The 26,883-nt window shown below is 44.3% G+C and overlaps 1 protein-coding gene and 1 long non-coding RNA gene across 2 annotated transcripts; both read left to right on the forward strand.

Moving 5' to 3' along the window:
- Positions 1-5,243: 5,243 nt before the first annotated feature.
- LOC119699809 lies at positions 5,244-8,781 on the forward strand. Its single transcript, XR_005256556.1, has 3 exons — positions 5,244-5,402; positions 7,783-7,912; positions 8,552-8,781. It is a non-coding gene; the product is annotated as an uncharacterized LOC119699809 (long non-coding RNA).
- A 14,556-nt stretch (positions 8,782-23,337) lies between these two features.
- Positions 23,338-26,200, forward strand: LOC119699414 (gallinacin-2). The gene is made up of 4 exons (XM_038132857.1): positions 23,338-23,450; positions 24,885-24,963; positions 25,313-25,433; positions 25,966-26,200. Exons 2-4 carry the CDS (start codon positions 24,906-24,908, stop codon positions 26,009-26,011), a joined length of 225 nt encoding a protein of 74 aa, XP_037988785.1. The 5' UTR covers positions 23,338-23,450; positions 24,885-24,905; the 3' UTR covers positions 26,012-26,200.
- The last annotated feature ends 683 nt before the right edge of the window (positions 26,201-26,883 follow it).

The following is a 26,883-nucleotide window of genomic DNA, read 5'->3' on the forward strand; positions in this document are numbered from 1 at the left end:
GACTCAAGGCTCAGAGTGATGCAGTGTTTTTTGAAGAGGTGAGTCTGTGCAGTCTCACATATTCCCAAAGGAACTGGGAAAGGGAATGACTAAAGGAGAAACCAGTTTTGATGATGGTAATGAAGCATTTAGGATGACAGGAATGAAAGCTGAGTGGGAAGAACTTTACAGGCAGCTCTTGATGCAGAGGATAATTGTATGGTGACCAATAAACACCAGCAGTATTGCAAATTTTATAACAATAAAATAAAATAAAATAAAATAAAATAAAATAAAATAAAATAAAAATAATATAATTTAATATAATTTAATATAATTAATATAATTAATATAATTAATAGATAAGCATTTATAGTACACAGACACATACCTGAAATTATTAACACAATGATGGGGTCTGAACTATCCCTCCACAGGGACAAGATTTTGGATGATGTATAGACTGGGTTTTAAAACATCAGACCTGTTTTCAACAACAGTCACAAAATTCAGTATTTAAAGAACACACTGTAGCAAGGACATCTCACTGCCCACAGCCTGGACACGTCCAATTTACAAAACAGACATTGATTATTTGCTCTACATCCCTCAAGTTCCTTCTGTGTGCTGGTTTTGGCTGCGATAGATGTAATTTACTTCCCAGTTTGGAGTGGTGCTTTGGGTTTGTGCTGGGAGCAGGGCTGATCATTCAGGGCTGTTTTTTGTTATGGCTGAGCAGGACTCAGTCGAGGTCTTTTCTGCTCCTCACCCCACCAACGACAGGGCTGGAGGTGACAAGGAGTTGGGAGGGGATAGAGCCAGGGCAGCTGATCCCAGGTGACCCAAGGGATATTCCAGACCATGTGGGGTCATGCTCAGCAATAAAACTTGCAGGAAGAACAAGGAAGGAAGGGACATTCGGAGTGATGGAGTTTTTCTTCCCAAGTCACTGTTACCTGTGGTGGATTCCTGCTCTCCTGGGGATGGTTGCCTGCCCATGGCAAGTGGCAAATAAATTCCTTGTTCTGCTTTGTTTGCACAGATTTTGTTTTGGCTATTAATCTGTCTCTATCTCAACTCACAAGTTTTTTCACTTTCACTGTTCTGATTTTCTCTCCATTCCTCCAGGGCAGAAGTGAGCAAGAGCTGCCTGAAGCCGAATTTCTGGCTTGGGTTAAACCACAACATCCTGAAGAAAATCTCTGCTATTAAATCTAGATACATTCAGAACAGACTGAGCCTCAGATTTCCCTGCATCTGCTGGTGTGTAAACCAGAGAGGTGTCATTCTAAAAGGGATTGTCTCCATTTCTGTTTCTGGATGCTGGACCTTATGTCCATCAAGGTCTGGCATTTCAGCCCAGCAGCCACCCTCACTCCAGGCTCATTCTTCCATTTGTGCCCAATTTCTACGGAGCCTATTGAGTGTCCATCTCACCCCTGCACCCCCCATGAGCCTGACTGGAACCTGGCCTTGGTCTCACGTGAGACAGCTCCCACTGCTCTCCTCTCTGATGGCCCTACAGGGATCTGCTTCTCCCATCCCAGTTCCCCGCCCTGTTTCTCTCCTGCAGTGACCACTGAGAGTTCTTCCCAAGGATTTCCTCATTCCATATCTATTGAGAACTTGTCTCCTAAGACACCATTGGTGTTTCCCCGTGGAGAGCTGCCAGGGCAGCAGCTCAAACCAAACTCTTTGATGGTGTTCAAGCTATGGGAGAAAAAGATTGTTTTGGTTGATATTCCCCTTCCAAAGCTGATGCAGGACCTCAGAAAAACTCATCCTCGGTGACCTGACAAACAGATCAGTTTTCAAAATGATGATTGGAACACAGCTTTCCAAAAATCTGCTATCAGTGACTTATCCCCCTCCCTGTTCTGGTCCATGGCCAGGACAAAGACTGGAGGTGGTCCTGTGACTGGCCTTGGACAGGCATTTCAGTCACTAGGACTAGAGTTTCCCCACTGAAAATCAGTTTTATGCATGGGCAACCTTTATTGAGTGCTCTGTCAAGGAGAACAAACATTGTGCTCCCTCTGCCCCCTGTCACCTTCACTATGGCTGCAAACACTTGTCCCCCTCTGTCACTTGTTCTATGCCCTCAACTTCAGGACAGGGGAACTCAACACCACTTCTTGCCTCTGCCTGTTTATTTTTTGCTGGAACAGAGGAGATTGTCACTAAATTAATTTTCCCCTTCTGATCAGGCAGATTAGTTGCTCATCAGTTGTAATTAAAAGAAGGGAAACTCTGTCAGAGCCAAAGATATTTGCACTGGTTTCCCCACAGTCCAGAATACAGACCACAGGTGGTGATTTGCCAAGGTGTAAAGGCAAACTTCCCAAGCTCCCTGAAGAATCAGTGAGCCAAACAGATGAATTTGCTCTTTCTGGGTGACAAAATGATTTTCCTTCAAAAGAACAGGTCCCGTACAAAATCCACCACCCACTGCTTGGCTGCCAGGTCAAATATTATAATAATATCTCTAACAGAAACCTCAAGATCAACAGCTTCCTGCCAGTCACAGCCTCAATGATTTCTCTGTTCACTGGAGACTGCTTGGAGCATCTTTTCCCGGTCCTCAAGAAGAAGGAAGAAGTGAAGCACTGTGTCCAAACTCCCTTTCCCTGGTGCCAAGCAGTCTTCAAGGGGGCTGCTATCACCCCAGGTACATTTATGTTTCCATGGAGGGAGCCTGGACCTGGGACAGCATTGCTGCCACTCTCCATCTGGAGCTGGGGGAGGGAGCTGAGGAGGCTGGAGCCATTTCCCCTCTCCTTCCCTCTCCTTGGTGTTGTTTGGTTCCAAAGAGCACTGAACCATCTGTGACATCATGGCCCAGCAGGGTTTGCTCAGCAGCCTCACTCCCCAAATTAAACACCCCTGCTGCCTGGGACAGGCGGGAGGGAGATTATGCAAGGAGTAGAAAAGCACTTTTCCCTTTTCCATTAAATTATTTCTACAAGTCAGCTTCACCCTTAGTGGTTTCCTTAAAGCACAGCTGGCTGTGTTTTAAGATCATTGACTCCACTTTTTTTGTTCTTTTTGTCTTTCCAGAAGTGAAGCTGAGGGTGCAGGTGGATAGGCTGCCGGTGTGAAGCCTTGAGCAGGTGCTCAGAGTGGTTTGGATTGTGGAGTTGTGTCCATGTCCTGGATCACAAATCAGGAATCAGGGAGATGGTCAGTGTTCCCTATGACTCCCTTCAATAAAATTCCAGGCACGCAGGAACACAGAGTGATTTAATACAAATGACTGAATCCTTAAAACTTCTATATCCAGGAGGGAAACAGAGGAGAAGTGACAGCCCATTTTACAGCCTCTGTCTCAGGCTCTAAATGTGTGTGTGAAAATACACGTGTATTTTCATGTGTGTGAAAATAGAGGGCCTTTCCCTAAACCATCACTGCCCACCCCAGCTCTCACAGCTCCTGGCAGAGATCTGAAGGTTAATTTCCTCAGCATGTTCCTCAAGGATGTGGTCTCCATGAAGTATGGGTGGGAATTCATTTTCTTTGCCATCTGCATTCTGTTGCCCCTCCTCAACCTCCTCATCCATCCACAAGAAGATTTTTGCTTGTTTCTAGCCCTGATATACTGAATTAATGGGGTTAAAATTAAAAAAAACACACAAAAAACCCCAAAAACAACAACAAAAAACAACAACTGAAGACCTTTCATGCCCTCCACCAACTTGCAGCAGCTGGTTCACCAAGCACAGACCTCTCTGCCCTCTGTGAGCAGTCAGAGCTGACCCCTGCTCCTGCTCTCCATCGTTTCAGTTTGCTGCTCTGCCCGAAGCAGTAAATAATTAATCACCCTCGTGATTTTGTTTCACTGATGATTTTTGGTTTGTCCCGTTTGCCTGAAAAAAAATGTTCACTTGAAGTTACCATACGTCACAGGAGTGGCATTTCTTGGTGACAGGTACAAGGGTTAAGAGACCTTTACAGAGTTCTGGTGACACTTCTTCTGATCCATTTTAGGTATGGCTGGACCTTCATATGCAGGAAAAGACCCATTAGATTTTATTTTCAGATACAGAAATAAGTAACAAGGTGATAAGAGAGGTGCAGACACCACACAGAAGTGGATTTGATATGTTGGATCTGTGAAATCAGAGAGATGTGAGTCTCTTCATAACCACATTCATCAACGTGATTGACAAGGGAAAATGTCATTAAACCAAGACAATTTGGGCAAGAATGAGTAATTTTAGACACTCCTTGCAGTCTAGATTTGGGAAGAAGGTTCAGACTACGATATCATTGTTTTCAGACTGATCTTAGGGGTTGCTGGAGGGAATTAGGATCAGTCTCCTGTGATAGCATGTCAACACACAGCAGTGTCCCTTCCAGTGCTTCCTGTCTTATGACTCCTGTGACATTTGGTACAAATCCATGGCTAAAGTCACAAATAAGAGGCACAGAGAGTGACTGAGCTGAGTGAACCATGCTGGAAAAACTCCTGGGAGACTGGAGCAACTGCCAGTTTCATAGCCAGGAGGGGAGATATCCATGACCCTTTCAGCCCTACTCTGTCTCCTTCTGTTGCAGCCCTACAACTCCAACCCAAGCCAGGACTAAATCTCTGATCCTTTCCTGCATTCGTCTTCAACATCACAGAATTGTTTGAGTTGGAAAGGACCTTAAAGATCATCCCATTCCAAGCCCCTGCCTGGCTAGGAATATCTTCCACTATCTCAGGTTGCTCCAAGCCCTGTCTAACCTGTCTTTGAACACTTCTAGGGATGGGGCAGCCACAGCTTTTCAGAGCAACCTGTTCCATTGTCTCACCACCCTCACAGTGAAGGAATTTTTCCTAATATCTCACCTAAACCTGCTCTTTCAGCTTGAAGCCATTGCCCCTTGCCCTGTCACTCCATGCTCTTGTCTCCAAGGAGGAGTTTTCTCCTTTGCTCACCCTGCCTGGTGGCTGAGGGGGAGGACAAGCTGGCACAAGACCATGGCCAAGAGCCACAGGGCACCATCAGTTCCGCATGGTTTACAGCCCTGCAGATCCCAGGAACCCACCTCCCTCCTGCTCCAATCCTGTGCCCTCCCTGGGCGCAGCCCACCAGCTGGCCCGGGGTGGTTTGGCTGCTCGGGTCAGCCAGCAAGACGTGGTCATGGCTCAGGTCGGGCATCTCCTAGCGTGAGAGGTTGCAACATCTCCCTACCTCACCAATCTCCATGGGAACAGGGCAATGAACTCTCTGTTCTCCAGACAGCCACTCCTCCACCCCCTTGTGCTGTCCCAGAGCCTTTATATGCAGAGGCACTGCCTGTGCTCGGTCTCGGACAGCTTCTGTTCACACTGGTGTTGTCTCCATCCCTGCCACAGCTACCTTGCTGCCAGCTGCCAGTCATGAGAATCCTTTTCTTCCTCGTCGCTGTTCTCTTCTTCCTCTTCCAGGCTGCTCCAGGTAAGGCTGAAAAGAGATGAGATGGAGGCCCAGAGGGTGAAGATGCAGAGAAGTTCATTAGATCCCAGTGCTGAGGGTCAGATTACCTCTCTGCTCCTGGAATCCATGACTTTCCTATTAGAATTCCCCTTCCCTGGTCATTGTCCTAATTTTCAAGCTATCAATTCAAGGTCCTTGATAGTCATAGTCATGGTTTCTTTCTAGCATGTGATGACAAGGTGAGAAAAAAGGATGATCCTGTATTGACCTTGGTGCCAGAAAAGGTTTTGGAGCAGCTCATCTTGAGTGCCTTCATGTGGCATCTACAGAACACCCAGGGGATCAGGCACAGCCAGCGCTGGTCCATGAAAAGCTGATCCTGCTTGACCAACTTGATCTCCTCTATGACAAGGTGTCCTATTTAGTGGATTAGGTATCTAGCTGGATTTTGTTAAATCCTTGACACCATTTCCCACAGAGTTTTCTTGGAGAAACTGGCTGCTCGTGGCTTGGGTGGGTGCACTGTTCACTGGATTAAAAACTATCAGGATGTCCAGGCCCAGAGAGGTGTGGGGAATGGGGTTAAGTCCAACTGAGGCTGACACCAGTGGTGTTCCCCAGGGCTCAGTACTGGGGCTGGTCCTGTTTGATATCTTAATGAACGATCCAGATGAGGGGGCTGAGGGTAACCTCAGCAAATTTGCAGATTACACCGAGTTAGGCAGGAGTGTTGATCTGCTGGAGAGCAGGAAGGCTCTGCAGAGGGACCTGGACAGGCTGGATCCATGGGATGAAGATCCATTGTGTGAGGTTCAAGAAGGTCAAATACTGTTCACGTCAAGCCCTGCAGCTTCCGGCTGGGGCAAAAACTGGAAAAGGCCCCGGGAGGGGGGCTTCTGGCAGCAGCTGGACATGAGCCAGGTGTGCCCAGGTGGGCAAGAGGCCAAAGGCACCCGGGCTGTCCCAGCTCTGGGGTGGCAACAGGACCAGGGCAGTGCCCATCCCCTGTGCTGGCACTGCTGGGGCACCTCCAGCCCTGGGAAAACTTGTGGGACCCTCACGGCAAGAGAGACACTGAGAGGCTGGAGCATGTCCAGGGAAGGGAACAAAGCTGGGGAAGGGGCTGGAGCACCAAGAGCAGCTGAGGGAGCTGGGAAAAGGGCTCAGTCTGGAAGAAAAGGAGGCTCAGGAGGGACCTTGTGGCTCTGCACAACTCTCTGACAGGAGGGGACAGCTGGGGGGGATCGGGCTCTGCCCTCAGGGAACTGGGACAGGACAAGAGAAATGACATCAAATTGTACTTGGGGAGGTTTAGATTGGATATTAGGAAACATTTCTTCATCAGAAGTTCTCCAACCCTGGCACAGCTGTCTAGGGCAGTGGTGGAGATCCTGAGAGAGAGAGAATCCTGCAGGGATCCTGAGAGAGAATCCTGCAGGGATTTAAAGCCATGTGGATGTGGCACTTGGGGTCAGCGGTGGCCTTGGCAGTGCTGGGATGGTTGGACTCAGTGGTCACGGAGGATCCATGAACCCTTTTCCAACCTGAACAATTTCCTGAGGATTTTATTGAGACAATTGTTAGAGTAATAGTAAAGATGTAACCCGGCAACATGAGAGCTTTCTCACATTCTCACCCACATGTCCTTGACTGTGTATTCTAGATTAGGACACCTCATCTGTTTTTAGAAAAAGTGCTATCCTGACTGTTGCTTTTTGCCTGAACTCCATATTGTCCAAGTGCACTAAGTGTTTTTGGAGCCCATGTATCATTCCAGGCTGTTTAGGTGTCTTTGAAGCAGCTGAAGTTGTCTCAATTTGATTTGCAGTAATCTCAAATTTGTACCAGCTTTCTTGGACCATCAAATGTCTGTTTTACTCACAGAAAAAAATGTAGAACCATTGAGACAAAATCTGTACTACATGTTTTGAGATTGCTTTCTTGGGCTTTTCCTACTTCATGCACCACAAAATGTATTATTTATATCAAAACACCCTGTGACCCCTGAGATGGCTGCAGGACTGGTACAATTCCAGTAGAATCTCTGGGGAAAGGGCCACCAGTTATTTTCTATCTCTTCATAAAGATTATATGTATAAAACAGTACAGGGCTTCTTAAATTAAGAGATAATGGAAACCAAAGTAAAATCGGCTGAGTGACATCAAAAACACGTAATCCTTGAACAACATGTGATTAAGAGAAAGGACTCAAGAACCACTGGGACCAAGTGGTTGAAATGTTATAGACCTGATTCAGAATAAAGCTGGGATGCCTTCCAAATTCGGGATGGAATCCAATTTGATGACAAAACCTTAACACAGTGCCAGGTAAACCTCATGCCTCAGTCTTCAGTCCTCTGCCAGGAGAAACAAACATGATTTTTCCCTATTTTTTTTGCAGCTTACAGCCAGGAAACCGCTGACACCCTCGCCTGCCGGCAGAGCCGGGGCTCCTGCTCCTTCGTGCCCTGCTCTGCTCCTCTGGTTGACATCGGGACCTGCCGCGGTGGGAAGCTAAGATGCTGCAAATGGTAAGAGGAATTCCTCTGGGGAAGTGCTGCTGCAGCAAAAGCAAGCAGAATCACTGGGCTTTTCCCCTTTTCAGCATCACAGCCCTTTCTCCAGCCCCCTGCAGCCTCCAAAAAGTACCTGCTAATTGCTGGGGTTGGCGTGTGGTGAAAACAGGGCAGAGCCTTTGTGGCGTTAGAATATTCCAGAGAAAAAGAGAAACTGTTTGCAAGAGTGACAGGACAAGGGGCAATGGCTTCAATCTGACAGAGAGTAGATCTGGATTGGATGTTAGGAAGAAATTTGTCCCTGTGAGGGTGGGGAAGCCGTGGCACAGGTTGCTCAGAGAATCTGGAGCTGCTGCATCCCTGGAAATGTTCAAGACCAGGTTGGGTGGGGCTTGGAGCAACCTGGGATAATGGAAGGTGTCCCTGGTATTCTGGGGCATCAGCAGCCACAAGTCAGCAGCCATGGTGTGTGCTGAGAGGTGACAGCCCCATTCTGTATTTCATCTGGGGTGTCTTGTGGCCAGAAACACAGGTCCAGCTCAGTCCCCAGCTGTCTTACCCTCATATGGTCCCTGATGTCTCCAGCAGTCTGAAGTGTTGAGGTGTAATTTATTTGTTTGGTGGATGAGCTAAGCACCTGACTTTTCTCTGCAGGACCCCCAGCTCCTAAATCTGACAACTCACTGACCACTCAGACAAGAGCTCTGGACATCTGAGACATCCTCCATCTCTTGACATCAATGGATCCTGTCCTCGGTGCCCTGGGGAGCCTTTCCCATGGGGGTGGAGGCCCTCAGGAGCACAAGAACATCTGAGGAGGAGTTCTTGTCCAATAAAAATATTTGCAGTTTCAATTCTAATAAAAGCAAGTTCTTGTGAAACCATGTTGCTGATACTTGCCCATGTATGTCAGGGTGGATTTTGTTGGTTTTATTGTCTATAAAAATCTGCCCATAAATGAATTTTATTTAACTACCTTAAGTCCATGTGTCATCAAGTCCTGTTAAATTGCTCTGTGTTGCAATGATTTATGTGGCAACATTTATATTAATAATTAGAAAAGCATTAGAGCCCGCTCCAGCTGCCATTCCAGCCCAGAGCTGGGATTCAGGAGACAGGCTCAGTCCTCTGCTCCTCTCCAGGGCTGCATCTGCCAGCCCAACCTGAAATATTTGGAATACAGAGAAACCCCATGGTGGCAGAAGGGCTTGAAGCTGTGGGACCACATCCACAAGATTCTGCTCCTGCTGTCTCTATTTAGTGAAGACCAGCATCACGTCCATGGAATTTAATTTCTCTGGATCCTGAACTGGTCAGACTGTTTTTCCCTGCACTGCTCTGTCTGGAGGCAGTGTGTGTCCATCAGCCTGGATTCTCATCACCAAGACTCATCCCCTCCTTCCCTTCCCTATCCCTAACACCCCCAATGCAAAGGCCACAAGGATTTGGGACAGGAGGTGACTCAAAGTGTCCTTGCTCTCCATGCCAGGAGCTCCCGGATGGATTCAGGACTTCCATGGGTGCTCAGCCTGACCAGTTTGTGCCAGCTCTGCACTGGCCTCATCACATTGGGCTTGGAGAGTCACAGAATCATGGAATGGTTTGGGTGGGAAAGGACTTTAAAGATATCCAGTTCCACCCCAGCCATGGGCAGGGACACCTTCCACTGTCCCAGGTTGTTCCAAGTCCTGCCCAACCTGGCCTTGAAGTTATTCTTGGTCAAATTAATAATGGTTAGGACAAGGACATATTCCTGTCACATGGGTTTGTTTTCCTCCCTTTTGCTTGGATAAGTTTTCCACAAGGTACATCTCACACTGATTCCAGGTGAGACCCTCCAACAAAAACACACAGCAAGAGAATTCCTCACAGGAATAAGGAGATTGTTCCTCACAGGGATAAGGATCAAGTACAGATCTTCCAGGGCAAGTTTATTAAAATTTATTGAGATGTGTAGACTATGAAATATAAACACCTTAGCTGAGCATTCTGGCATTACTCACATTATTGCTGACTCCAAAAGGAAAATAAAATAATAAAAATAACAATAATAAAATAGCTGTTCTAAGGGCCAAAGGAAGAACTTTGCATCCTCTCATAGTCACAGACTCCTGTGTGCTGGTGACCTCTGGGACAGATGTTGGTCAACACAATAAAATTTCAGCAGCAAAACATTTTTTAAAATTAAAAATATTGGTCTTTTCAAGAATTGCTTTGGAGTTTCTTCAGGTCATTAAGGCTGTTTGCAGAGGGGTTTGTTCTCTTTCTGTTGTTCACATTGTGGCGTGTGCCTGCATGTGTCAAATGCATATTTTCTGCTCAGAATTCCAGATTTTCCAGTGAGGTGATACATCCCTTAAATTGCCAGAAGCTCTAGTTAACCCATCTGTGATGTCAGTGGTCACTAATCATACTGCAAAAAAAAAAGGGAAGAAATTTTCAGATTTTGTGTTTACAACCAGGAAAGAAATTAAATACAAATGCACAGAAGGGATTGAATGAGCACCAAGGGCTGATATTCCTGAATCCAACACTTCTGGATATTCACAGACCTGCTGCTGCTGGATTTTAAGCATAAATTGCTTTTCTACTTTAATTAACAATGAATTGACCACACTCTGTGCCTGAAGCTTCCTCCTCCTCTTGGAATTTTGGGTATGGAAAATGGTTTCTGCTGCTCATGTTTTGTTTTTAACATCTCTTGCTACTAATATTGAACAGAGTTTAAGTAAGAGCCTCCAAAAATAAAATAGTCTGCAGCATTTTACAGGGGAAAAAGAAACAGAAAATGAAATGTTAGAATCAGTGGAGGCAGAGTGTAAATATTCAGGGATATTTGTTGCTGCAGTTTCACATTGGAATAAAGATATAGGGTGAACTTTAGGATTCCAGCAAGGAATTTGAGGGGAAAAAGAGTAATTTAATCACAGAATTAAAGAATGATTTTGATTTGAAGGAACCTAAATGACCATCTGGTTCCAACTGCCTGCCATGGGCAGGGACACTTTCACTACACCAGATATTTTGATTTTGTGTAGAAGAGGAAGTTTATCAAACCATAGGGAAAAAGTCTGGGAGAACAACATGACTTTCAGGCTGTTATTCTGACTATGGGATGAGGCAGCCTTTGTGAGGTGGAACATGCAGGTTTCCTATGAATCTGACCCAAAAATCCCAGGTTCCAGGTCAGCATGCACGTGAGAGATGTGTCCTTTGAAGCCAGTACTACTCATCACGAGCAGCTTGAACCAGTTAATGGGAACAGCAGCAAAAAGAGTTCATTTCTGGCTAATTAATTCTCCCTGCCAAAGAGGTTTCAGTGCGATCTTCCCCACGAGGCACTTGAGCTTCCCCATTAATGCTACCGAGGGAAGCAGTGAGGAAATCCTCAGGAAATCCTATATCTGAGTGTGTAGAGTCTCTGCTCTTTGCCAGCTTGTGCTGGAGGAATTTTCCATCTAAAGGGCAGAGTAGATGCCCAAAAATTAGTAATGAACCCCAATAAATCCCTGGAAACGTTCAAGGCCAGGCTGGTCGTGGCTTGGAGCAACCGGATCTTGTTGAAGGTGTCCATGATAATGGTGGTGGAACAGATGACCTTGAAAGGCCCTGTCCAACCCAAGCCCTTCTGTGGGTGTGTGATCCATCACATCCTGGACTCACCACGGTCCTACAGCAGGGAATTCCCTGCTGGCATCGTCCAAAGGGTCTCGTGTGGGGCGGGGGGCAGCGGCCACTGGAACAGACCCCCCCAGCCTGTCTGCACTGCACCTCGGTGCTGGGGGCACGCAGGAAACCTGGGCAGGATGAAAAATAAAACAATGCAGAGTCATGATTTGCCTTCCCAAAGAAGACCAAGAACAATCCAGGTTATAGCATGACAGCAGTCTTGAAGTTTCCCTGCAGGCTGGCCACTTCCACACCGTTAAATTCCCTTATTTTCCAGACTGGGAGGGTTCAGTGCATCCAATGGACCCATTTGGTGCCTGTCACGGCTAAAAATGTGCCCAACACACTGGCAGCACTTTGAGCAAAAGGGACTAAATCCTTTTATATTTCATGTCTATTTCTATTTTTTCTGTTTCTACTTCTATTTCTATTTCTTCTTATTCCTATTCCTCTTATTTCTGCTTTTATTTCTATTCCTATTTTTTTTTCCATTCTCACAATTTTCCCTCTGCATTTCCTTAGAGTTTATTTGACTCTTACCTGAAGTGCCCTGGAGCATTAAGAGGAGAACAGCAAAGAAAAAGGAAAAGATCTTCATGTCCAAATTCAGTGCTACCAAATGCAACAGATGCTAAGAAAAAAAATGGAAAAAAAAAAGTCATGCATTTAATTTGCACTTGTCATCACCCAGCACCAAACACTATTAATGACAAATTAGCTTCAATTTTTAAATAAAATTGGCATTTATGTAATAGAGCAAATGTTCTAGAATGAATCTATAGAAATAACATTTTTTAAGGAAAAATAAATTTGAAAGCATCCTGTATAAGATTGATAAAATGTATTTATGACTATAAATATTTTTATTAATTTTTTATTTAAGCAACTCTGCTGAATGTGGCAGGGATGGAGTTAACTTTAATCATGGCAGCCCATACAGTGCTGTGCTTCATGTTCAACACAAGTTACTTAATGACTAAAACATTCATTTTATTTGATTAATGTAACCCTTTCCAATTTCTTTCAATATAAATGCTCAAAAGCTTTAATTACTCAAATAATGGTAATTTTTTATCTTGCAAGCCAGTAATTACTCCTTGAAATATCTTTACAGAACATCTAAGTAGCCATCTATCCATCCTGGAGGCCCTGGATTATCTCTCCACCATCATTTCTCACTGAAGATTCCAGATACCTTTGGAAAATAATAACAACTAATTTAATAATTAAGAATCACCATCATTGAGCATAACAATCAGCCAAATTAATTACTGAAACACCAAGCACTGACCATTTCAGATGTTCATGGGGATTTAATTAAGCTGCGATATTCTACATCTTGGATGATTAATTTCTTTTTACAGAAGCAACAAATTTTATCAAAAATTCGGTGTTTTTTCTCCTCTTTGATTGAAATTGGTGTGAAAACTACACCTTTAGCTCACCCAAGAGGACCTGAGGAGAGAGGGGCCAGTGGGTCCTACCTGGTTCCACTCCAGGGGATCTTCACAGAGTGATGTCTCACCCCAGAACAACTGTTTTTATATATTCTGTGGGTGACAGAGCTGCCACAGACCGGCTGGCCAAGGACATGGACTTGCCACAGCAATTCCCAGCAGCTGAAATGTCACTTCCCAGCAGCTGATGGGGGACAGTGACCTCTTGTGAGCTCCCTCCCCTTTCCCTGGAACTTGAGTTGGCCCTTCCCAAAAACGCCTCACACCGCCCCGGTGTGTGCCCAAAGCATCAATCCCTCGTGGGCAGTGGAAAACTGTCAGACAATATCCTTTTCTGACCCAGAGACGGGGCAACGGAGAGGCTTTTTAAAAACTTTTATTCTATTTTCAGTCTCCTGTGAAGGGTGACACAATACAGATGTTATAATTCACGCCATCACAATCAGAAGCCAACTATTCCCTAATTACAGTACATTATAAGTGTTTCTTGGCCTATCAGGGTTTTGCCACACCATGCTGTAGGTGCCTTAAAGCCAATCGTCTATAACTACCCCTCGTGGGTCCCAATACAATACATCTTTTATAGTTCTAGTTCTCCAAAGTATCTAGTCTTATTTGCAAGGCCATCCTTTGAAGCTTTTTTCTAGCTCCATTTCTCTCGACAATATCTGTCCTATTCCATGGCATTTCTGAGTCAGCATTTGGGCCTTCTGTCAGGCCCTGAGAACTTTCTACAAATCCATTTCCTTCCGAAAACAATGGCCTGGGACACACAGGTTGGGATCCAGGGGGCACCTAACCCTGCAGGGCTGTGTCTGGAGCCTGCAGATGCATCCACAGCCCCATTACAGCTGGATGAGGGAAGCTCAGATTTTGGAATGACTCTGCTGTGTGAAATACAGGTGAGAACCCTCTGTGTTCATAGAATCCCAGGATGGTTGGGGTTGGAAGGGACCTTAAAACTCATCCAGTTCCACCCCCTGCCATGGACAGATTGACTTCCATTATCCCAGGTTGCTCCAAGCCCCAGCCTGGCCTTGGACACTTCCTGGGATCCAGGGGCAGCCTCAGCTTCTCTGGGCATCCTGTGCCAAGGCCTCATCACCCTCACAAGGAAGGATTCCAATATCCCAGCTGACCCTGTCCTCTGGCACTGGGAAGCCATTCCCTGTGTCTTGTCCCTCCAGGCCCTGGTCCCAAGTCCCTCTCCAGCTCTCCTGGAGATCCTTTAGGCTCTGGAAGGGGCTCTGAGGTCTTCCTGGAGCCTCCTCCAGGTGAACACCCCCAGCTCTCCCAGCCTGGCTCCAGAGCAGATGGGCTCCAGCCCTTGGAGCAACTTCTTGGTCTTCTCTGGACTCTCCAGCAGCTCCACGTCCTTATGTTTGGGACCCCAGGTAGGACATCACAAGAGCAGATTGACCTCCCTTGACCTGTTGGTCCCTCTTTCATTCTCATGGATTTGTACATCTGTGTTCTGCTTGTCCCACAGAAAATATTTATGTTTGGATAATTAATTCCAGGGAAGCACCCACCTCCACACAGCCTTTCTAATTCCAGGTGACCAAAGGAAACAACTTCCACAGAAACATTTTGGTCAAATACGTGCCCTCAGAGGATCTGGACTACAGAAACTGGGGCAGCGCTGGTTTAACCTGGACCCCAAAGGCACCTGTGAGCCCAGATGTTCTGTTTTCATTGTCATACCACCAAGAAACCAGGGGGAAAACCCAACATTCCTGTACTTCAAAGAGCATTCACCTACTCGGGTATCTCCCAGAAGATGGCAATGAAGAGCTAATGCTGAAATTCACCTCCAGCAACCTTCTTCAGTGAAGAGTGCGGAAATTATTCTGACAGCGGGGGTTTATGGATTTTTCTCCTTAATTATACTGATGTCTTTTGATTCCCAGCACTGATATGTGAGTGAATGATGTTTTCTGACAGGCCAGACTCAAAGCCCTCCCTGCTCTGCAGTCTGCTGTGGAGTCCTGTGATGGACAAGAAACCAGTCACTGCTCTCAAAATCAAACTGACAGGACTCGAGGAAATGGAGTGAAGCTGAGTTGGGGGAGGTTTAGATTGGATATCAGGAAAAGTTCTTCACCCAGAGGGTGGCTGGGCACTGAACAGGCTCCCCAGAGAAGGACAAATACTTAAAATGAACATTCCTGTATAATTTAATTGGAAGAATGTGTATATTTGCTTTACAATATGGAAGAGCATTTGTTTCTGTTACTTGGATTTTGATTTTGTTTTTTGAATAACTCAAAACTTTTTTTAAATAACTCAAGTGATGAAATGTAAAGAAGCAGAAATAGACACTGTGAATATTAAATGTACAAATGAGTTTTTAGAGGCACAGAGCTCTGAACTGAGATTTTGTGGTAACCTCCTGAAAAGGAAGTTAAAATAAGATAAAATTATTCTTTCTTCCTGCTTTTCCACTTTGTGCATGTGCCACCTGCCCAAAGTAGAACAAAACAGATCCAAGCTCGAATATCAGGGTTTGGATAAGATTTTTAACTAATTAATTTTAGTTGTTCTTATGACTGATGGAAAACTTCCTTTAAATATCGTAAATACTATAATTTAACTCTTAATTCCAACATGCTATGATTGACTCTAAGCATTGTTTTGGCCACTCATGATTACAAAAGTGATACATTTCACCTGTTTCCTGGCAGTTAAACACATGAAATTAAAGACTGGATATTGCAAATCAATTAATACTGCATCCTGAAAGCATTTTGACCACTAAATGTCTTACTCATTTCCCCTTTCCTGGGGCACTGCACAAGGACATTGTGTGAAGCCCTCAAAACTATGTTCTCACAAATTTTATGCATATAATCTATAAATATTCCAAGAGAAACAGAGGCTGAATTTACACAACTGCTTTATATTTTATCTTTGCTGAAGAACTTGCAAATAGAAAAGAATAATCTAGATGTTCTAAGCTATGATTTACTCAGGAATAGTCAGGATATGGATTTCAGTAATTGTTTATTTGAACATTGACAAATTCTATAATGATATTTCTTACTCTCCTGTTTCTCTACAGCCCTCATAGCAAATCCACACTAAGGTAGATATATTTGTATATAAAATATTCTTAAAATGAATATGAATATATGGAAGAACTCCTCTAAATCCCAGCTGATTTTTTATCACTCAGCACACCACAGACTTTGTTCCCAGTGAACATCCAGGTCTCAGTTCCTTTGCCCACACTTAGACCAGTGCTGTCTGAGATGTCCCTGTGTCCCATCCCTCCTCCCTGGCTTGCTCTCCTCTCTCTTGACCCTGTTCCATGAGGAGATCTCAGCCAGCCCAGAGCACTCTAAATCACTCTAGGAGCTGGCATGAAGGCCACTGGGTTAAACCCTGTGTGTCCACATGTCACCTCAGCTTACCTGTGACAGCGGGATGTCCCCAGACACTTGAAGCAGAGAGGCTCCTTCACCTTCTCTCTGCCATCCTCTTCCTCTAGCGTCCTCTGTGCAAATGACAGGAAGGATGACAGACCTTTGGTACGATTGCCCAACGTTTGTCCTCACAGCACCTCCAGACCTGGCAAAAAACGGCATGAAATCCATGTGGGAGCAGCCCTGCTGTCCATCCACTGACCTTGGACAGCCCTGTGGAAAACTGCCCAGACCTGACTTGGCCAAACCCTGCCTGGAAATCCCATCTGCTGCTGGGGATTTTGAGCAGTGGTGTGGAGTGAGCTGCCCCATCTCCCTTTGGGAATTGAACCTCTCCCACAACAAAGACCCCCCCAGCTCAGGGAAGGCAGGAGAAAATAGGGTTTGCCAGCTGCTTCCAAAACCCTGGAAATATGCGGATAAACGTGTTGCTTGCAGATCCAGAGAGCAGAAATTGAGCTTTACCTCTCTAAACCATCAGTCATATTTATCTGTGCTTCCCTGACTGCACTGTAAAGCTGTGATTTATCCCATGTGGAGCTGGCCCATCTGGGAACAAACCCTAGATTTCACTAACCTGAAGGTGAACATCTGAACTGTTCTTTTCAGGACACTCAAGCACCTGTAAAGCAGATATACCTTGAGGAAGATATTTCCCAGCACTGAGATTTCTTAAAGTCCACAAAGATTTCCCCAGCCCACGCTTGTCCTCTTCCTTATGTAATTTTGAGAGCCCTCCTAGGCATCAAGGTTTCTGGTTGTCCTGGCTCCTTGGTCCAGAAGATCTGTAAAGCACCACAGTAGTCAGCAGGGGAAGCTTGGCTTGTGACATTACCAGTGATTATTTTACAGGCAAGGAGTGGAAATTTTTGCAAGTGTGGGCTGTGAGGCCCTGGCACAAATTGCCCAGAGAAGCTGTGGTTGCCCCATCCCTGAAAGTGCTCAAGGCTGGGGTGGACAGGGCTTGGAGCAACCTGGGACAGTGGAGGGTGTCCCTGCCCATGGAAGGGGGTGGAACTGGATGATCTTTAAGGTCCCTTTCAGCCCAAACCATTCTGGGATTCTACAGCTATGGAGCTTTCAGGATCAGGAGCACCCAGTGCATGTTCCAGGTATTTTACATCACCCTGTGGTCTAACGTGCCTTACACAAACTGGGATGGGTTGCACAAAGATCAGGGGCTCTGGTGAAAGCATTTTCAAACCGGACATTCCTTTCTCATTGGAAGAAACAAAATACAGGCTGGAAAAGGCTTTTTCTTCATTGGCCAATCACTGCATTGGCTCAGCCCCAACCCTTTATAGGCTTTTGAGTGTTGGTGGATCTACAGGAGAACAGAAGCAGCGATCCTCCACCTTCTCCTAGGGTAACTCTGCCTGGTTCTGGAGAGCCACCCTCAGCTCTCCATCTTTATTAACCTTTCCTTTCATCAGTCTCAGGTTTTTGCTTTGATTAACCCCTTCCCTCTTTTTACTCCAGCAAGTGCCTCCTGTGTATACATGTTCTGTAGAACCACGGATTGGCTGCTTGCAGGGCTTCCAGGAGGGCGCTGGGTTTGCTGCTCTCCAAGAGGAACAGAGATCTGGGAACCTTCCCTTGAGACATCAGAGACAGAAATGTCTGTTTTACTCCAGAAACAGATGCCCAGCCAGCACAGAAGCTGAGCTTTGTGTTTTGAGCCACGTGTCTTGACTGAATGCAGTAACATTTTGAATGGGTTGCTACCTTAATTAATACTGAAATGATGGAGATGTCTCTTTTTAGACTTTCCTAAGGATTAAGACTGGCTCATTCTCTGAACTCTTTGTGTACTTCAATATGTGGAAGGGGGATAATTTGTGGTCCTATGCTGGTACGGGAGTAACCTGCCTAGGGCTGAAGAGATCTGAAAAGATAGGGATATCGTTTTTTCATCACAGTAAAAAATTAAAAGAAGGGGAAAAAAGGAAAAACAGCACCAATACAGCATAGAATCCCAGAATAACTTAGGTTTTGAGCTAATCCAGGAGTTTCTGGTCTGAATCTGTGCTTAAAGTGGTACTAATTAGGTCAAATTAGAGATGCATTCCTTGAAATTGCTAATACCTCCAAGGATGAGGTTTTCACTCTGTTCTTTGTCTGAATCCACTGGACAAAGATTTTGGCTTTGATGTCTCTGGGCACATTTTTTAATCATCATCTCCTGCTCAGAGGGGTATCCTCTGTCCAGTGTTGTTCAGCCTTGTGCTCTCTGCTCAGTGCAGGTAAAGAATCCACATCCCAGCTGTGGCCATGAGGATCCTTCACATGCTCCTGGTTGTCCTCTTCCTGATGCTCCAAGGGGCTGCAGGTAAGGAGTGAGGGGAGTAAAGAAGAAGACTGTATTTTCTTTTGATCAATTTCATGGTAAATGACTCTTCTCTTTGTGCTGCACAGGACAGGTGTTTCCTAGGCTAGACAATTCTTGTTTGATCCAAAACGGACGCTGCTTCCCAGGGATTTGTCGTCGCCCGTATTACTGGATTGGAACATGCAGCAATGGATATTCTTGCTGCAAAAAGTGAGTAGAAATGCAGGGATCTCTATGGGAATGGCTCATATCCTCATTATCTTTTCTCCAGAGAAACATCTTAGATGCACAGCTCCGGTCACCTGTCTCACTTCCCTGGTGCCAAACCAGCTGGCATAGAGGGGGAATTCACATCCCATGGCAGCCTCTGCTCTGATGTCATGAGATGAAGAGAACATCTCTGCAGAAAACCTACAGGTGAGTAGAGAGACTCTCTCTTCTTCATGCAGGGGTTGGAATAGCTGAAGAGTCTGGATTCACCTTGGAAATCCTTCCTGCTTCTACTGAATGGCTTCTGGGAATCACCCTGATCCCATCGCTCCTGGTGGCACCAGTTCCTGCTGCAATGAAAAGATGTCACAAACCTCACTTGAAGTGAAGCAAACACCTCAAACATGAACCAGGCAACACTGTGGAAACTATTTCTTCCCTCTCCTTTAATAAAATCAGTTATGATGGCATTTATGTGCTTGAACCTCTGGTGATTCTTTGTAGGGAAAGAGGCAAACATTTTCCCTGTGAGGGTGGTGAGGTCCTGGCACAGGTTTCTCAGAGAAACTGTGGCTGTTCCATCTTTGAAAGTGTCCAAGGCCAGGTTGGACAGGGCTTGGAGAAACCTGGGATAGTGGAAGGTGTCTTTGCTCCTGGTAGGGGGTTGAGATGATTTAAGGTCCTTTCCAACCCAAACCATTCTGCAATTAAATGAATAAGAACCCCTCAGTACCAAAAGGAGCAGTCATTGCAGTTGCAAAGTGGACCTTCCTTTCTCATTGCAAGAAAAAAATACAGGGTGGAATCTGTGCTTCTGTCCCTTTTCCTTGCCCTCATGGCCTAGCAGTGTAGATAAAGCCAAGACACCTCCAGATGTTTCCTTCAGAGGGCCTGGAGGCATCTGAGAAATTTTCTGAGTGGAACTTATGCAAAGGAAAACCGGGAACATTTTGAATCATATCAGCAACACAAAACAGGAAAAAAAAATTTAAAAAAGGGAAAGAATACAAAAATATATTCCCAAGAGTTATGGGTATTCAATGTAGTGATTTGGTTGTTACCTCTTCAAAAGCAGTTGCTGAACAGTCACAACAGTGCTCAGTTAAATATGTTACCAAACTCAGATGGTTTGGACTCCTAATGACTTTCTGGGTGGGTTTGGAGAGGTGACTACATATTTTAAAAAACCCTCTGAAGAGCAAATTCCGGCTCTGTGAGAGACACAGCTGCCACTTGTGTTGTTCTGCAGAATTAGTGCTCATGGCTCTCATTGCAAAACACCTCCTCCTGCAATGTTTCTGGGTTTCTTCTATCCCTACTGTTACTTCTATGTTTTATTTCTAACAATCTTATTGCAAATGTCTATTAAAAGTCTGTAGAACAGTCTTTTTCAATTATCCAAAAAAAGAAGAGCAGTGAAAATAGTTTGTACTTCAATATTTCCTTTTAGGATATCTGAAATTTGGTGAGATTACTCCCTCCAGTTTTCTCTAGAAAATTAGATTCGGTTTACAAAGGTTCTTTGAATTTGAGGAACTTTGAGGTACCTCACCTGTGCCAAGGCGCTTTGATCACACACACATCACTGCCAGTCACGCTGTGGTTGTCAAAAAAGAAAGGGGACTCTGCCCTTGTACCCCAGTACCTTTAATTAGCTGTCAGGGCAAAACATGGAGCCAGAATTGTTCATGCAGATGTTAATCTCATCATTTACTTAAGATAACTGCATAATCGATAAAGTATTGTGCTTGATTAAATACATTTTGTGTACATTTTGTGTAGAGTTTGAAGCACTTTAATTAGGGGTAACACTAGTGAAAGACATCCCTAATACTTCCTTTTCTTTTTCAAGAGAAAGCTACTAGGAGCAGAGTTTGAAGGTCTCCTTTTTGCTCCTAATTGCCTCATCCTCTGTGCTAGACACAAACTCCTAAGGTGGAGATAAGATCCTCCTTCTTCTCTGGAAGGTGATTTTGATAAAATCACTCAAACATCATGATTTTAAAAGGGTGAAAGACATTTCTGCTCCAGACACTTTGCAGCCTCCTTTGAGGACATTTGCCTTCAGAGTACATCCCACCTGCTTCAGGCACAGCAGCTCTTCAGCACTGGATTATTGCAGAAAATGCTGACCCCATCATAATAATTGAAAGTGTTTGATTGTCTCTCACTCAGAAGAACAGGAGCTGAAGATGGGGATGGAAAAATTGTCCACCCCATGAGCCACAACCAAAAATCTTGCTGAGTTCTGCCACAGGTGCTCCACCCCTCCTCTGCTTCTCCCTTCCCCTTGTCCATGCAGAGGTTTTCTGATGGCCTGGATGGGACTGTGACTATGTGAAATTTATATTAAACAGGGTCAAGGATTCCCAGTGTTAAAGCCCTTGACAGTACTTGCACATAAAAATTAACGATGCACCTTTGTTTCCTTGAGGAATTGTGTTGGGTAAGAGTAACAGCTGGCAAGTTAACCACCAACACTTGGCAAGAGGTGAAGCAACTGCAACTTTTGCAATTTTATTCCTCCTGCTTTTCAGTTTTATGGCCAGACGTTGGCAGACACACCAGAAATCCAATTACCACTTTTTCCTGTTGCAGAAACAGTTCACATACAAAATTATCTAGAGAATAAAAAGCTGTGTCAGGGTATGCTTGTAAGGGAAATGGTTTGTAGTCATGTTTTCACATGCATATAGGTGATTTCTGCCCAATCCTGTGCACCTGTTTACTTGGACAGGGCTCTGAGCTAGGTCTGAGCTGACCTGAACTAGTTGAAGATGTTCCTGCTCATTGCAGAGGGCTTGGACTTATTCACCTTTCAAAAGTCCCTTCAAATTCAGACTATTCTATGGTTCTACTTGAGAACTTCATATCAAAGTTATGAAAAAATTACATGACTAGGAGGTAAACTGCCAGTCAGCAATGGAAACATTTCAATTTAATTTTGGTATTACCTTTAGACACTGCAGTACAGTAGTGTCTGTAAGACATGGTGTCATTTGCAGAGGTCTTGGTCAATTAGAAACACCAATCACTCAAATTAGCAAATGTATTACACCATACTTCATATATCATGTTAAATACTGCATGAACTATATTTGTTTGTTGGCTGAAGGGAGGTTTAAAGTAAAATATGATCTGAGAAAGCATTTCATATCCTAGATCATAGAAACAGCATGGTTTGGATACTAAGGGACCTTACAGACCATTTCGTTCCAACCTCCCCAATGCAGACAGAGACATTTTCCACCATCTCAGGTTGCTCCAAGTTCCATCCAACCTGGTTTTGAACATTTCCAGGGGTAGAGAAGCCACAGCTTCTCTGGGAAACCTGTGCCAGGGCCTCAGCACCCTCACAGGGAACAATTTCTTTTTAACATCTAATGCAAACCTGCCTTTTGTCAGTTTAAAACCATTTCCCCATGTCTTGTCACTGTCTGCCCATATAAAAAGTCCATCTCCCTCCTTTCCATAATACCCCTTTAGATACTAAGATGGAGTCTAAGGTCTCTCTGGAGCCTTCTCTTCTCCAGGCTGAACACTCCAGCTCTCTCCATCTCTTCACAGGAGAGGTGCTCCATCCATGCAGAAGCTGGGTGCCACTTCCCATGGCAGAAGGAGCAGAGGTCAACAGCTGGCAGACTGAGAGCAGATAACCAAAAACTGAATGCTCATTTAAGGCATAATCTGGTTGTGGAATGATGTACTGAAGGCCCTGTGGAAGGCAAAAGTATCAAAAAATCAACCAGAGTCCTGGGGAAAAAGCTCAAGCAGGAGCTTAGGGGCCTGAGGGTCACAAGACATCCTCTGGCAGTGGATTTGCCTAAATTTACATATTTCCCATCAGCTGGAAGGGTGTCCAGGGACATAACCATGATGTATTCACTTCATTTTGGTACAATTTGCTTCACTCTGGCATCTCCAGTGGCCACTGGCCAGGAAGCCAATGGACATTTGTTTTAGTTCCACATATCCATTCTGTGTTCTCATATTCTCTATTTATGGAACAGAAAATTAACTGGGATTGCAGGGAACACACAGATGCTTTGTCTTGCAAGGTTTTAAGTTGCTCCTAGGCAGGGGCAGTTCAGCCTATGTCCCAATATGTTTGACACATACCATGGTGGGTTAACGTATCTTGCACAAACTGGAGTGTCACAAGAGGTATTGCACGAAAAAGATGGGATTTTCCAGGACAAAAAGGTTAAAGAGGTTCAGAGAGACACCCTGTTTTATCATTGGGAAATGAGAAGCAGCTGGTTTCTGGTTGGATTAGAAGCCACCAGAAAAAAAAAAGAGCAATTTTTGGATTGGTTCAATGAATGGCTGAGAAGAGAAAGTACTTGTCAGCCTCTTTTGGGACTCACTTTATAAAAGAGCATCCCAGTCCCAGAGCCAAAATCTTCAGGAGGGAAGGGACCAAGAGCAAGTCTTGTTTGGCTTCAGGGCTCACCTGATACCTGGTAATGTCTCAGTTCTTTTCCTTCAATGTCAGCTTTTGTTCTTTCCTCAAAAATCCAGCTCCCAAACCTCTGCATTATTAACTTTAATTTGAATGTAACTAAAATGGTAAACCTAAGATTTTGGAAAATTGAACATGTTAAATACGTGGTTCAAATATATGCTAATACCTAGAATGCTTTAATAAATTTTTCTGCTTCCTAAGTGCTAAGAAAAATAAATATTTGATTGGTTCAGGTTGCTTTAGAGAGGTCTGTGGTCCAGAGAAATTGGTGACCTCTCAGGGGAAATCTACATGTCTATACCTATATATTTCTATTAAATATATAGCCTTTGAATATAAACATATTATAAATAGTTATACAGTATTTTTGTAATGCATAATATGTATAAAATTATATATTATTTATATATTTTAAGGTAGTATATAATACATTTTATTTATTGTATTTTTTATTTATGTCTCTACGTTAAAACCCTTATTTCATTTCTGGAATTGTTCACTTCATCTCCTTATTTCTCCTGATATTTTCAAATATATAGAGACTCGTGTAAACTTCTAATATTAATTCTGAAACAGTTTTGGGTCACCTTTTATCAATTCTGTTCTCAGCAATAGGACATTTCAGCCTAATCTCATTTCCATTCCTTGACTGAGAGACCATCATTTATGACAGATCAGAACATTCCTAATTCCTAATATTTCCTAATATGAAACATTAACTGCCACTTCTTTATCCATAAGCACCCTTCTAGACTTTCTTATCCTATAGAGTTAATCCTAATATAAGTTTAAACTCTTCCAATGAAGGTATCACATGTTTGCTTTTAAAAATTTCTTTTCAAATGGGAATTGATTTGATTGTACATTTCCTTTCTAGAACTGTTGCCTGTAGACCAAGACTGGAGATGCTGATTGACCTCTTGATAAATTTAAACATTACAAAATGAACTTTTTTTCCCCTGAAGTTTGTAATTTTTACAGTATTATCAGCTAATTTTGCTTTATATTATTTACTTACTAGATAAAATCATTTAGCTAAAAATAAAGTTATGGAAGTACTTAAAACCAGGTTGGATGGGACTTCGAAAAGCCTGGTATAGTGGAAGGTGTTTCAGCCCCAGGGGTTGGAAGAAGATGAGTTTCAATGGTCCTTCCAATCCAAACTATTCTGGGATTCCATGATTCTGTTCTGGCTAAGGACTATTTGCAAAATGGAAAAGAAATCTGAGCCATTAAACTATTAAAGTAACTTAATGATCACATGTCGGGAAAACATTCTGTCCAACATAAAGCCAGGGTCTTACTGATTATTTTTGAAAGCTTGAAGACAAAATTAATATGAATATAATTGTTATTAACTCAGTGTGTAGCTCAGGAGACTGCAGATTCCAGGGACTTTCTCTTACATCTTCCTTGGTCCTTTCCCCAACAGTGCCACAGCACATCCTCAGCCATGAAGATCCTTTACCTGCTCTTTTCTCTCCTCTTCTTGGCACTCCAGGTTTCCCCAGGTAAGATGGGAAAGAGATGGTAGAAAGAGATTTTTGTGCACCTGAAGAAAAATCCCCAGCATGTTATAACTACCTTCCGTTCCAAATTGCTAGAAGCCAGTCAGGAATTAATCAATTAGCCCAGTGCTTGTGCTAGACCTGCTTTGTAAGCTCACTGCCCACACGGCCTTTCAAAACAGCCAAGGTTGTGATAAAGGCAGATCAAGGAATTTGAAAACAACAACAACAACAAAAAAAAACCAAACAGCCAAGGCTGTGACAAAGACAGCCCAAGGAATGAGAAACCCTTCCACTGCAATTCCCTGCCCTGCAGAGCAAGGGGGAAGGAAACATTTTGTTCTTGTTGCAGGTTTGTCTTCGCCCCGGAGGGAAATGATTTTCTGTAGAGGAGGGAGCTGTCACTTTGGAGCATGTCCCTTCCACCTGGTTAAAGTTGGAAGTTGCTTTGGGTTCCGCTCCTGCTGCAAACCGTGAGTTTGGTGTTCACCAAGGCTCATCTGCAGGATGAGCAGAGAAACAGTAAATAGTTTGTCTGTCTCCTAAACCCCAAGGTGTTCCTGAATGTTTAAATTAGGTATAAGAAAAAAAAAGCTCTTATGCCATGAGGACAGTCAAGTGTTCTGTGTTGACTCAAGTGTTACATGTTGCCCAAGAAGCATTTGGAAAATGCTCTCAGGCACAGGGTGAGGTTTTTGTTGTAAAGGTTGCTGTAAAATTAATATATCATATGAAAAACAGGCTTCTATTTTCACTCAGGAATGAATGCACTCACCCCAGAATGTAGGGATATCAATTTAATTCCCTGCTTTTCCTAAACAATAGGGAAAAAGTCTCCTTACTCACAGGTATGATTGCATAGAGCTGTCCCAACATGACTACAAATGACATGAACTATTTTGGGAAGAATTTGTGTCCAGGAGGAAAAAAAGTGTGGGCTGAGAGTGAGTAGGGGGAGAATACAAGCAGAAAAAAAAATCTGATTTTTTTTTTCCCTTTCTGCAGGCCATGGAACGTAAGAGATGTTGATGAGCCATTCATTGAAGAGTAATGGAAATTTCTTCTAAGCCTACAAATTTGCTTGGAATCTCCTTACTCCTAAACCCACTGGATCCTGCTGCAAATCCTCACACTCCTTTCATTGCCTATGCAAAAGGCTTTATGATGTAGAGTAAATCCAAATGTGTTCTGCATTGCTTTCCCTCCTTCTAAATAAATTGTTGTTGGTTGGCATTGGTCACTGAGACTTGGGTCATGATCCTGCCTGGGGTTTGACACACAAACACCAGAGGGCAACAATTTATGGTGCAAACTGCTCCTTAATTTGAGTTTTTCTGGGCCATATAGTTCTCAAGGTCTACACAGCCCTAACCTACAGCGCCAAGAGAAAGAACGAGAACTCAGCTTTGCCAGAATGTGTTCAGATGCCAAATTCCCTTATTTCTTACTGTGCAGAAGTCTTTTCTTGGGAAAACAGGAATGGTTAAAACCCCTCATTCCCCACCTGGAGGCTCTGGGCCCAGTGTAACCTGCCTTGCCAGAGACCCTGCTGGGAGCTGTGCTGCTCCCCGCCCCATCCCACCACATGGCAGTGAGGGGCTGCCTTGCCCTCATGGGCACTTGGCATGATCCCATGGGGACACCTCAAGGAGACCTTTGTGGACCTTAGAGGAAAACAGATTTCCCAGGGAGCTGGCCGGGTGATATCACAAAGGGGCCCTCTGGATCATATGGGTGACCTGGGTAGCCTGCGGGGTGCGAAATGGGGGGCTTCTCCTCTCCACACACCTGGACACAACTTGAGGTTAGAATGGCTTTCCTCTGCTGAGGCTGACCTCACCCTCTGTGGAAAATGTGTGTGCATAACAAGTGGCTCAGGTTCTACTGATAAAGATTTCTCTATCCAAGGATGCTGCCCTGGCC

Source organism: Motacilla alba, chromosome 3 (genome assembly GCF_015832195.1).
Source record: "Motacilla alba alba isolate MOTALB_02 chromosome 3, Motacilla_alba_V1.0_pri, whole genome shotgun sequence".
NCBI classification, from domain to species: Eukaryota; Metazoa; Chordata; class Aves; order Passeriformes; family Motacillidae; genus Motacilla; species Motacilla alba.